General features: G+C 41.8%; 1 protein-coding gene across 3 annotated transcripts in view; it reads left to right on the top strand.

Annotated features, from left to right (window-relative positions):
• smad4a (SMAD family member 4a) overlaps positions 1 to 13,398 on the top strand; it is a 14,615-nt gene extending 1,217 nt beyond the window's left edge. The window contains exons 2-11 of one of the 3 annotated variants that reach the window (XM_061734154.1): positions 678 to 1,032; positions 1,131 to 1,305; positions 1,603 to 1,632; positions 1,711 to 1,914; positions 2,154 to 2,261; positions 4,628 to 4,678; positions 4,762 to 4,945; positions 10,029 to 10,197; positions 10,468 to 10,606; positions 11,253 to 13,398. In XM_061734154.1, coding sequence (XP_061590138.1) covers positions 793 to 1,032; positions 1,131 to 1,305; positions 1,603 to 1,632; positions 1,711 to 1,914; positions 2,154 to 2,261; positions 4,628 to 4,678; positions 4,762 to 4,945; positions 10,029 to 10,197; positions 10,468 to 10,606; positions 11,253 to 11,464 — 1,512 coding nt within the window. In that variant the 5' untranslated portion in view covers positions 678 to 792 and the 3' untranslated portion in view covers positions 11,465 to 13,398. Of the gene's footprint in view, positions 1 to 677; positions 1,033 to 1,130; positions 1,306 to 1,602; positions 1,915 to 2,153; positions 2,262 to 4,627; positions 4,679 to 4,761; positions 4,946 to 10,028; positions 10,198 to 10,467; positions 10,607 to 11,252 lie in introns of all 3 variants that reach the window. The other 2 variants (XM_061734155.1, XM_061734153.1) reach the window with 2 other exon arrangements.
• The last annotated feature ends 64 nt before the right edge of the window (positions 13,399 to 13,462 follow it).

Consider the following 13,462-nt stretch of genomic DNA (forward strand, 5'->3'; position numbering starts at 1 on the left):
AAAGAAATGAGCCTGAAAGAAAGAAATAAATGAGCCTGAAAGAAAGAAAGAAAGAAAGAAAGAAAGAAAGAAAGAAATGAGCCTGAAATAAATAAATAAATAAATGAGCCTGAAATAAATAAATAAAGAAAGAAAGAAATGAGCCTGAAATAAATAAATAAATAAATAAATAAATGAGCCTGAAATAAATAAATAAATAAATGAGCCTGAAAGAAAGAAAGAAAGAAAGAAAGAAAGAAAGAAAGAAAGAAAGAAAGAAAGAAAGAAAGAAAGAAAGAAAGAAAGAAAGAAAGAAAGAAAGAAAGAAAGAAAGAAAGAAAGAAAGAAAGAAAGAAAGAAAGAAAGAAAGAAAGAAAGAAAGAAAGAAAGAAATGAGCCTGAAATAAATAAATGAGCCTGAAAGAAGGAAAGAAATGAGCCAGAAAGAAAGGTATTTTTTTATCGTCATTTTTATCGTTATTGGGATAAATGCCAGAAATTATCGTGATACATTTTTTAGTCCATACCGCCCATCTCCAATATATATATATATAAAATGTGTGTGTGTATATAAAAAATAAAATCGTGCACCATGATCTGTCTTGCTGAAGTTGACACAAACTGACCATGAAATATCATGGTGATTAATTCCCCCGTGTATGAAGTTAAGTGACAGGACAGTTCTGTTTCTGCTTTAGGTTGCTGGATGTGGTCTGAATTGGACAACACTAACTTCTCTCTGACATCTCTACTACACAAAGTGTAGTCGATACAACTGTAAAGCCTTCGTGAGACTGATATCTGAAGAGCAACATGTCAATCACAAATACACCTACGAGCAATGATGCCTGTCTAAGTATTGTGCACAGCCTCATGTGCCACCGACAGGGAGGAGAGAGTGAAAGCTTTGCTAAACGAGCCATTGAGAGTCTTGTCAAGAAGCTGAAGGAGAAGAAAGATGAGCTGGATTCACTTATCACTGCCATCACCACAAATGGAGCTCATCCCAGCAAGTGTGTAACCATACAAAGAACTTTGGATGGACGTCTGCAGGTAAAGTACATTACCAAGGTGGTTTAGTGTTACTATCTATAATTGATAAGTTTGAAAAGCGTATAGCATATTCTTTGATCTTCTTTTCTGTGCTTTAGGTTGCGGGACGTAAAGGTTTTCCCCATGTGGTCTATGCAAGACTGTGGCGATGGCCAGATCTACACAAGAACGAGTTAAAACACGTGAAATATTGCCAATATGCCTTTGACCTGAAATGTGACAGTGTTTGTGTCAACCCGTACCACTACGAGAGGGTGGTTTCTCCAGGTATTGGTAAGCGAGAATCAGGTTTTAAAAGTCTGGGATAGATCTTATTGATTTAAACTGTTGGTAAATGGTTAACAATATTTTAGAACCACTAATAGATACATTAACCTTTGATATATTTTAATGCTTTAGCCTGTTGAAACAAAAAAAAAAAAAAATTTTCCTTCAGAATATCACTTAATGCTCAAAACAGTAATTTTCCTTAAAAGTCAGTGTTCAAAATTGCTCATAATATTGACCTACATAATGTGATTTAGTGAAGCTGATTCATATGGTTGTCTTTTTTTGTAAATGTGTTTGCAGACTTATCAACACTGACCCTTTCAAATTCAGGTACAAAGCTTTCCCTTTCCTTGTCAATGATTTTAAGGATGTTCATCTGTCTTAATCATGTCTGTCATTTTCTGCCAGGTCCGCTCATCGTAAAAGATGAGTTTGACTTTGATAACCAACAGTCTCACTCCAGCTCTGAAAGTCACCTGCAGACAATCCAGCATCCACCCACAAGGCCAGTACCTCAAGAGACATTCAGCAGCCCTGCTCTCCTGCCCCCATCAGAGGGCAACAATTCTGCTTCTACTTCTGCTTTCTCTGCCATCGGGGCTGGACCTTCAAGTGAGATCATGCACACAATAATCTCCTCCATTGCAAATGTAATATATTCAATTAAAGATGATAAGAAGGATGGTATGAAAGTTTTAGTCGTTCATAACACAAGTGGGGGATTGGTAATTTGAATTAAGATTTATTTTTTATTTTTTTATTAACAGGATTGACCTAATTTTGAATGAAGACATCTTTAATGCAGTAACCTAAACATTTTGGTAACCTGTGTTTTAAATACATGTTTTCAGATCCAACCCCAAACTGGAGTAGAAACAGCAGCTTTAGCTCAGCGGTGCCTCAACACCAGAATGGACATCTTCAGCATCATCCACCCATGCCTCACACAGGACATTATTGTGAGTGTTGGTAAATACATCAGTTTTCTTCCAGTCAGTTTGGATCTTTGTGACACAGTCTCTGTAAACTATGTGTTCAGTGACTATTTTTTTTCTTTGAGTTCATAAAACCTCAATATAGCAGCTAGAACAGCCTGTAATTTAAAAATAACACATGGAATGACTACTACTACTACTACTACCATCATCGTCATTTAGCAGGCCCTTTTATCCAAAGCGACTTACATCTGAGAGAACAACAAGAGCAAGAAATCACATAGGAGGGTCCAGCATGGTCAGTGATTACCAAAATGTTTTGGACAGACAACTTCATCTGACATCTAAAATAATATCACCTTGCTGAAAATAGACAATGCAATGGGAAGCTAACTCAAGCTAAGAGGCTACTAGAGGACACAATCAGCTGCTTTTGAAATCTTTTACAGGTTGTTTAATGTTGTACATGTGCTTAGGGCTAGTTATCAATTCAAATGTCAAGAATCGATTTGATTCCGATCCTTAAGATTCAGAATCGATTATCACCATTTGATTCGATCCGATTCTATCAGATATTGATGTGGGTTAGTGTTATTAAATTTGTTTTTTAAGCTGTTGCCTGAATTTTATGACTGTAAAATAACTAGTGAAATAATAATTTCACGATAGTTATTGTGAAATAATTAAAAAATACATAACTCAAATGGGCCTTTCAATATACATTTAAAGTGCAAAAAAGAAGGAAATTGCAACAGCTCATGCAGTAAACAAATCATTTTAGCTTGTCTAATTTATTGTCAACAGACACACAGCTGGACATGAATCACCTGGCATTTTCCAGGTATGTCATAACAAACCGTGTGTCCGATAACAGAAGAAACCAAACAAGCTATAGTAAATATAGATAATATGAACTTCATTGAACTTATATAACATTTTGAAATTTAAGCTGAAATATCCAAAACACTGAACACTGGTTCTGCACGGTTGGGGGTGTGAATGAGTGTGCATGAGTGTGTCCGCGTCTGTGTGTAACGTGTCTGGCGGTTCAATGATCTGCAAGTTTTGCCAGCACACAGTTGACTGGAGATGTAAGGATACGTGCAAAGAAAGATCATGTACCGGTACTTTAACGGCGACGTCTGTAGTAGTTGGAATCATAATTTTGTATTACAGTATGACGCGCTCTCCTCGCGTGGAGCGTGAGCGAGGTCCGTTTCTTAACGCAGCAGCTTGTCTGTGTGAGCGCACATTAACGCATATGGCAGCATAAACACCGGCTCAAACAGCAAGTAATTTCCAGCCTTAACAGTCCTGCTAAGCCCGCTGTCTGTACAGAGTAAACTGTGGTTCTGTAGCTTCTGCTGGTTTCTCAGGCGGCCGCTTCGACATGTTTGTTTTGTTCACGAGGGCAGCGGGCGAGGCAGAGAAGCGCGCAGTGTCCCCGGCTTTTAGTGACCCCTCTTTCAGCATTTTCTACAAAGAAAACTTCATTTAGTTCGGGAGTCTTAAAAACCAGCGCTTTGTTAACGCTACCGATGCTCCTCGACGCCATGTTCATTGTTTGATAGTTTCACACCATGCGCATGTGTGAATTAAATTAAGTGACTACTGGGATTAAAGTTCACTTGGCGAAAATCTAATGATGAAAAATAATCAATCTTTAGACATACGAATCGATCTTAGGAATTAATGAGAATTGATTTGGAATCGGAAAATCTATTTTTTCAACACAGGCCTATATTTAATTTGTTGGTCTGATGAATCATCACTGTTAAAATGTTGAGGTTGAGACAGACCATGATTATTCCTAGCGCAGGAAAACAAGATCACTTTTTCTTTTAAGATCAAATGTCAGCAAACAATATGTTTCCCATCTGTGACCAATTTCTTGGTTACAGATGGGAAAGCCCTCTTTGAGTCTTGACAATAGGCTATAGCCCTAATAATGCTCGTGCAAGATGTCTAATGTCTTGCTTATACTGTAAAACCTATAATAGAGTATATCTGTAACGGCACATTAACGTATCAACCATGCGTGTGCGGTTCATATAACCTTAAGGCAATGGTTAACCAAGATCTTACCCATATTTATTTTGTTTTTAAAAGAAAAAAAGCGCAGGTAGCGTAGTGAGTCGGGTATTATATTTTGTTATCAAAATTTGCAGTTGGGTTGGCTGAAAACTTTGGGCAATCACGGGTTGTCTCTAAACCTTCCTGTGCATCACTGATCTCTTCATATTAACCATCAGCCTTGGGTCTTGACAATGGAGTCTTGTCATGTTAAGATGTTATTTGAGCTGAACTGTGATTTGTCTTCACTCTTTAAAGTAATAATTGGTGTGGTTGCAGTGTTTTGCTCAGAATTAATGCTGAAATGGTTTTTTCAGGGCCTGTTACCAATGAAATTGCATTCCAGCCTCCCATATCCAATCACCCAGGTGAGTACCGAGCGGCTGGCAGTCATTATTTAGTCTTAATATGACACAAATGCAACACACTGACGTTTGGTTGCTTGTTCCAGCTCCGGAATACTGGTGCTCCATTGCTTACTTCGAGATGGATGTTCAGGTTGGGGAGACATTTAAAGTGCCGTCCACATGTCCAATAGTGACTGTGGATGGCTATGTGGATCCATCAGGAGGGGATCGCTTCTGCTTGGGCCAACTGAGTAACGTCCACAGGACAGAGAATATAGAGAGAGCCAGGTAGTCTGCAACACACTTGAAGATACAGTCGTAAGAAAAATGAAGTATAACCTCTGTCAGCTTTAGGGTTTTACATGATTAAAAACTCATCTTGTCCTTGATCTCGATACAAACTAAATACGGCCAGAGATGAACACTAACAAGTCATACTATATTGTATCATAAACTGAACAAAACTTTTTTTTTTTAACAATTTGTTTATTGAGGTTTTTCACACAAAAATACAGTGATTCACAAGTTTAGAGTTAACAATTGTTAATATAACAGCCATTCAACATCCCCATTCCTCCACCCACCACCCCTGGCACCTACCCCCATTCAAGCACAAGAAAAACAAAATATGAAGAATTACATAGCAAAAATGAATAAATAAATAATAATAAACGCATCATGCAAGGTACAATGTTGAAAGTCCCCTTTCAGTCCAAAGAGATCTGACATTCTGTACTGTTTACATAAGACACAAAGGAGTTCCAAGTCTCATCAAATGTTCTACCAGAGAGGGTCAGTCTGATTTTCTCCAGTTTGAGAAAGTGAAGCACCTCTTTAATTCAGATCGTATGGGTGGGTGGGGCTGTGGGTTTCCATTTCAACAGAATTAGCCTCCTGGCCAGCAGGGTTGTAAATGCAGTTAAATCTGTATTAGCAGAAGAAAGAACAAATTGCGAAGGCCACACACCAAACAGGGCGTTTAGAGCATTAGGGGCGACATCTTTTCCAATTACCTTGGACAATGTAACAAAAATATCTGACCAAAATCTTTTCAATGAGGGGCAGCTCCAAGACATGTGTATGTAGCTTGCGGTGGCCTGCTGACATCGGTCACACAGAGGAGACACTGTCTCAAACACTTTTGCAAGCCGCGCTTTAGTATAGTGAGCTTGATGTAAGATCCGGCATTGCATAAAACTGTGTCTAGCACAAATTGAAGACTTATGCACTCTCCTCAAAACTTCCACACACTCCTCATCTAGGATTGTCACGCCTAAATCTGCTTCCCAGACTGTTTTAAGAGTAGTTGAGGAGCTCAGATGAAGGTCATAAATATTTGAATATATTACCGAGATTGCCCCCCTCAATGAAGTTAGAGGTCTCAGGAACACCTCAAAATTTGAAGGATTGGGTAGAGCTGGGAATTCTGGGAATGCAGTACGGGCCCAATGAATGCTTGAAGGTATCTAAAAAATTGTCCCTTAGGGAGTGAGAATTTATCAACTAGTTGTTGAAACGATGCAAAAATTGAGTCAACATACGTGTCTCTTATGGTTTGTATGCCCAGCCTAGCCCATACAGCAAAGGAATTGTCCAGTAAAGACGGAGGAAATGTGTGATTCGTGACAAAGGAGCCCTGACAGAGAATCTATGCAGGCCAAAATGGCGTCTAAACTGAGCCCAAGTTTTAAGACATGATGCCACAATCACATTTCTAGTAAAACCAGAGGTAGAGGAGTGAGGGGGTGAGTATAATAAGAAAACCTTCAAGGACACCGGATGAGCTGAATTCGCCTCCATTACTAACCACGATGGGGGGACCTCAATGTTTTCGTACTGAATCCAGTAGTTCAAATTCCTAACAGTGGTCACCCAGTGATGGTATAAAAAGTTAGGTAACACCATTCCACCTGCGAGTTTGGGTTTATGTAATACTTGACAGCTCAACCTAGGAGTCTTCTTGTTCCAAACAAAATCCAGGATAAGGCTGTCTAGTTTACGAAAAAAAGAGAGAGAAAAAAAAATTGGGATGCACTGAAATAAGTAAAGAAAACGTGGAAAAATATTCATTTTAACTGTATTGATCCTAGCAGCAACAAAGAGATTTAGGAGGGACCACCGTTCAAAGTCATATTTAATTTGTGTGAGCAAAGAGAGACATTTTTTCTTATAGAGATTAGCCTGTGTGTCAGCTATATACACTCCAAGATAAATGAAACCAGAGTTTGAGACCTTAAATGGACACTGTCTAAGCGGATACTCTCTTGCCTCCTTATTCACTCACTCACCCATCTTCTTCCGCTTTATCCGTTCCCGGGTCGCGGGGGCAGCAGCCTCAGCAGGGATGCCCAGACTTCCTTCACCCCAGACACCTCCTCCAGCTCTTCCGAGGGGAGTCCGAGGCGTTCCCAGGCCGGCCGAGAGACATAGTCTCTCCAGCGTGTCCTGGGTCTTCCCCAGGGTCTCCTCCCGGTGGGACATGCCTGGAACACCTCCCTAGGGAAGCGTCCAGGAGGCATCCGGTACAGATGCCCAAGCCACCTCAGCTGACTCCTCTCAATGTGAAGGAGCAGCGGCTCGACTCCGAGCTCCTCCCGGGTGACCGAACTTCTCACCCAATCTTTAAGGGAGCGTCCAGCCAGCCTGCGGCGGAAACTCATCTCGGCCGCTTGTATCCGCGATCTTGTCCTTTCGGTCACTACCCAAAGTTCATGACCATAGGTGAGGGTAGGAGCGTAGATTGACCGGTAAATCGAGAGCTTCGCCTTTCGAGTCAGCTCCTTCTTCACCACGACGGTCCGGTACATCAACCACATAACTGCGGACGCTGCACCAATCCGTCTGTCAATCTCACGCTCCATTGTTCCCTCACTCGTGAACAAGATCCCGAGATACTTGAACTCCTCCACCTGAGGCAGGACTTCTCCACCCACCCGGAGAAGGCATGCCACCCTTTCCCGGTGGAGAACCATGGCCTCGGTTTTGAAGGTGCTGATTCTCATCCCTGCCGCATCGCACTCGGCCTCAAACCGCCCCAGCACATGCTGAAGGTCCCGGTCCGATGAAGCCAACAGGACAACGTCATCCGCAAAAAGCAGAGACGAAATCCTGAGGTTCCCAAACCGGATCCCCTCCGGCCCCTGGCTGCGCCTAGAAATCCTGTCCATAAAAATTATGAACAGGACCGGTGACAAAGGGCAGCCCTGCCGGAGTCCAACATGCACCGGGAATAAGTCTGACCTACTGCCGGCAATGCGAACCAGACTCCTGCTTCGATCATACAGAGACCGGACAGCCCTTAGCAGAGGGCCCCGGACTCCATACTCACTTAGCACCCATCACAGAATGGCACGAGGAACACGGTCAAATGCCTTCTCCAGATCCACAAAACACATGTAGACTGGTTGGGCAAATTCCCATGAACCCTCGAGCACGCTGCGGAGGGTATAGAGCTGGCCCAGTGTTCCACGACCGGGACGAAAACTGCATTGTTCCTCCTGAATCCGAGGTTCAACTATCGGCCGTAATCTCCTCTCCAGTACCCTGGAGTAGACTTTCCCGGGGAGGCTGAGAAGTGTGATCCCCCTATAGTTGGAACACACTCTCCGGTCCCCCTTTTTAAACAGAGGGACCACCACCCTGGTTTGCCACTCCAGCGGTACTGTCCCCTTCCTCCATGCAATCTCGCAGAGGCGTGTCAACCAAGACAGCCCAACGACATCCAGAGACTTGAGGTACTCAGGGCGAATCTCATCCACCCCCGGTGCCACTGAGGAGCTTATGAACCACCTCAGTGACCTCGGCTTGGGTGATGGATGAGCACACCCCAGAGTCCCCACTCTCTGCTTCCTCAGTGGAAGGCATGTCAGTCGGGTTGAGGAGATCCTTGAAGTATTCCTTCCACCGTCCGACAATGTCCCCAGTCGAGGTCAACAGCTCCCCACCCACATCGTAAACGGTGCCGACAGAGTACTGCTTCCCCCTTCTGAGGCGCTGAACGGTCCTCTAGAATTTCCTCGAGACCGACCGAAAGTCTTCCTCCATGGCCTCCCCGAACTCCTCCCAGACCCGAGTTTTTGCCTCCAGGACCGCCCGAGCCGCGGCTCGCTTGGCCTGCCGGTACCTATCTACTGCGTCAGGAGTCCCACAGGCCAACATAGCCCGGTAGGACTCCTTCTTCAGTCTGACGGCATCCTGTACTTCCGGTGTCCACCACCGGGTTCTAGGATTGCCGCTGCGACAGGCACCGGAGACCTTGCGTCCACAACTTCGAGCCGCCGCGTTGACAATGGAGGCAGAGAACATGGTCCACTCGGACTCGATGTCCCCCGCCTCCCCCGGGATCCGAGAGAAGCTCTCTCGGAGGTGGGAGTTGAAGATGTCCCTGACAGAGGGCTCGGCCAGACGTTCCCAACAGACCCTCACAATCCGTTTGGGTCTGCCGGGAATACTTTGGGCAGTTCAGTGACTCCAATGTTCCAGTTGGTGTGCTTGTAAATTAATCGCAAGTCGTCTGCCCTTCACTAAGGTGTTTGACTGTTGGTACGGTGTATATATGCTATGCACACTTTGTTTGCTTTTTTGTGGTTAGTTTGTTTCTGTAGAAAGTTGTGTTGTATGTGCTGCATGGCCAAACATCTCCAGTTTGCTCTCATCTCTCTGAAGAACGTTGTTCCAGAAAACTTCCATACAGGGTCTTTTTCTAATTGGATTGCCACAAACCCAACATTCAATACGAGTCTTGAAAAGTCTGCATTGTTACTGTTGGGTATTTAGAAATGTTTAGAACTTGGCGAGATGTACACTGTTGGGAGGGTTGGCAGCTATCTTGAAGGTTTTCGACTTTCTTATGGTATAATTATGCTCATTGTTGATGTCTTTGTAAATTGTCAAAAACTGTTAACGCACACCTGAATGCTCCAAGTCATTTGCTTATCCTTTAATTGAGTGCATTTGGTTGACAGCACACTCAATTCCTGTGGTAGCGGTAGGAGTATATCATTAAGTTTTCACTCACTGCTTCCAGTTCAGCTTTTGTCCAAAAATAATCTTATATTGATACATGACATGTTGTTGTTCATCTCAAGTTGTTTTGAGACATTCTAAGGATGTTTTCTCTTATATATTATGTCTTGATAAACAAAATCCTGAAGTTCACTTTCTCTTTCACTAAACTGTATTTCATTGTTTTTAGATATAAACACCTATAATGTAATGCTTTTAGTTTGTACTTGATTTTTCTTCCTGATGTGAAGCTTCTTTTAGACTTCTAAAATGATCTTTATAAAATGATTAACAATTATTAATGTGTTATCTTTCCTGCACTTTTTTGGTTTTCAACTAATTATCTCTTGTTCCTCATGTCTTTTAGACTTCACATTGGCAAAGGCGTGCAGCTAGAGTGTAAAGGTGAAGGAGATGTGTGGGTGCGCTGTCTGAGCGATCATGCAGTGTTTGTGCAGAGCTATTATCTGGACAGAGAAGCTGGACGCGCTCCGGGGGACGCTGTTCACAAGATCTACCCCAGCGCTTACATCAAGGTGAGATTACAACAAAGCATTCCAAGTACGGTTAATCAGAAATGTTCACATCAGTGCAGGGAAGCTGCTGCAGCCACTGTAAGAACTATGCTCATACTATAAAGAACATTATTCTTAGATTTAGACGGTGCATAGTTATTTTTTAATTATGCGGAGTATGTGTTTGTGTGTTTTTGTTTAATTCATTATTAGAGGAAAAGTTTGAAATGTTCCAGCTGTGCATTAATTTCCAAATATTCAGAGACGTGATTTTGTCTTGTCTTTTGGCAGGTGTTTGACTTGCGTCAGTGTCACAGGCAGATGCAGCAGCAGGCTGCGACCGCTCAGGCAGCAGCTGCAGCTCAGGCAGCAGCCGTGGCTGGAAACATCCCTGGGCCTGGCTCTGTGGGAGGCATCGCTCCTGCCATCAGTGAGTCCTCTTACTGCTGCCCTTTGGCTTGAACAAGTGTATTATTATGATTACTGCTCATCATCAGACTCCGTGGGGCAGTTTTTGAGCCTGGACCAATAGTAGGGACTTTCATGTAGCACTGCACGGCACGACAGTGTGATCGAGAAAATGATGAGGTAGTAGAGCAGTAAAAAAAAGAATTGAGAAAGTCAGTTGAAAGCAGAATAATTGACCATATTTTAACGATTTTTTTTCCATATGGTATCTGTGCATTCCCAGTTATTAAAGATTTATTCTGCTAATTTCAGTCAAACAGAAACCCTTTGCTTTGAGGAAAATGTATTGGAATGGTTTGTCATTTTAATTCAATTGTCAAAATCTGAAAACTGATTTGACCATGATATGGATGCAACAATCAGGCTTTTTACTAAAATTAACATGGTTGCTGTATTTAACTGTATTATTGTTATTGTTTTTTTTGTTTTTTTTTAATTATTCAAGAGACTGAATAATGGACCAGAAATACTAACTGGAATCATTTAGGTTCATTTTGAGCAAACAGGGCCTTGAGGTTATTTTTGAGCAGTGGACGAATGTCACCCTGCTTTGGTTTGTCTGGTACTACCATGTTGAATTAAAACTCTGCCTGTAAATCTTCCTGCAGGTTTGTCTGCTGCTGCAGGCATTGGGGTTGATGACCTGCGCAGGCTATGCATCCTGCGTATGAGCTTCGTGAAGGGCTGGGGGCCAGACTACCCACGGCAAAGCATCAAAGAGACGCCCTGCTGGATTGAGATCCATTTACACAGAGCTCTGCAACTACTAGACGAGGTTCTGCACACCATGCCCATAGCTGATCCTCAGCCTCTTGACTGAGTTTTGAAAGACATGGACTAAGAGGAAAAAAAACTAAATTAAACTGTACTTTTAACCACTCCACCTGTATGCTTGGAGTGCGGAAGGACTGCAATCACATGGATTCTGTCTAGGTCTCAGGAGTTAAAACAAAGACCTAAAGGCTGGCAGTGTACTCCAAACACTTTAAATTGCAGAGCTACGAGCAGTTGCCAGTATATGGAGCTAAACTCTAAATCTGTAAGTTCAGCACCTTCGATATGGCTGCAGGAGTTGATGTATGCTGGAAATATGCCACCATGAGCATACAAATCACAACTGTTTATCTGAAACTCCATAAAATACAACCTGACCAAAGGCTGCATCTCCATAAACCTCCAAGAATGTGTTGAATCTGTTAAAACCGGCAATAATCTTAATTAGGCATAGTTTTGTAGGAAACAAGTGCCCAACACGAGGTTACTGAATATCATAAGAATTCAATCTGTACATTTTTGTATTTACAATTAAAAGATAAAAAAAAAAGTATCAAAGTTTGTTACTTAAAGGAGCTGTATGTAAGAGCAATAATAAAACGAATCATAAAATGACCCCGATATGTCAACAGACATTTAAAAATCATGTTCATTTCAAATACTTATGTCACTGACAACAGCAATCAAGCTAGGATATTCCAGTTTAAAAAGAGGAGTTGCAGCCCTCAACTGATGTTTATGTTGTCATTTTTTGTTTTGGCCTGAAGCTCCACCCTCCACCTATCTCCCAATCACCAAGTCAGTATTGTTTCTGAAGCTCCACCCTCCACCTATCTCCCAATCACCAAGTCAGTATTGTTTCGGCATCTGGGTTGCCAGCTCGGCTCTAATTATCGCAGCCATGGCAGCCTACGTTCCTGCTGCATTCTGCAGCCTATCTGGCAACCTCTGGTCGGGGGGAGGAGGGGGAGGGTACACGCCGCTCAACAATATTTTGAAAGTGACTGCAGTACCAGTTTTGGACATTTCTTACAGACGGCTCCTTTAAAGTTTGTGCTTGAATTACTTACCTCATGTGTGTATTTAGCTGGAGTATACTGCCGGGCTAGTTCTCTATTTGCTTCCTGTAGTTGGAGTTCTTCCACCTCACAGATCAGGTCATTGATGGGAAACATAATGTAGTCATGTCTGTAAAATGTAACTTTAAAAAGAAACAAATCTGTGCTGAACAGTTCTTGTTAGTTTTTGGTTTACACTGATTTTTTTTTTTTTTTTAAACAGTATCTGAAAAAAATGTGTCTCTTTCAGCACCACGAGTAAATCAGCTATAACTAGTCAAAAGTTGTTACATACAGTAAATGTTTGGAATTGTGTTCAGATTTTAACAATCAAACATTTTAATTTAGAAAGTCCACTTCTTTTTACGTCTCCATTTGCACTTTAATTTGTATTTTGCCTTGTTTTATAGTCTCATTTGTGGTTACTTGTATCTCTAATTTCTTACATTAGCAGAGGTTTTCTTCCTGCTAACGACCTTATCAAGAACCATGAACCTTTGTGCTGTCTGCCCGGTGTCTTGTTTAATATCAAACACTGCAGGTTAAAAAAAAAAAAAAGTATTTAGTTGAGTCTTTGATACTCAAGGTGGCTTGCATGTTACATCAAGATTAAATGGATGACGACCATACATTTTATTTTGTGAATTAGACACGTATTAAACACCCAGTAGATGATTGAAGTGTAAGCCATAATGATGCCAAATGATACTGTCTTAAATGTCGAAACCTTCCCAGACTGCAGTCATTTCTGTACATGTTACATAGCCTGTAAAAGTTTTGAGTTACTTTTCTGAACAATTTGTAAACAAAATTTTGGTACTTAGAGCTCCATTTACTTCCAGCTGTGGCAGCATTTTATACTCTTCTTTTGCTACCTTTGTGGTGATTAACCATTCTAGTCATAAATTAAAAAAAAAAGAAAGTAAAATTTTCAGGAGATGCAAAGTTCATGCTGATTAATCTTTCCAGTTATGTCATACAATCTG

This window comes from Cololabis saira, chromosome 11 (genome assembly GCF_033807715.1).
Source record: "Cololabis saira isolate AMF1-May2022 chromosome 11, fColSai1.1, whole genome shotgun sequence".
Taxonomy (NCBI): Eukaryota; Metazoa; Chordata; class Actinopteri; order Beloniformes; family Belonidae; genus Cololabis; species Cololabis saira.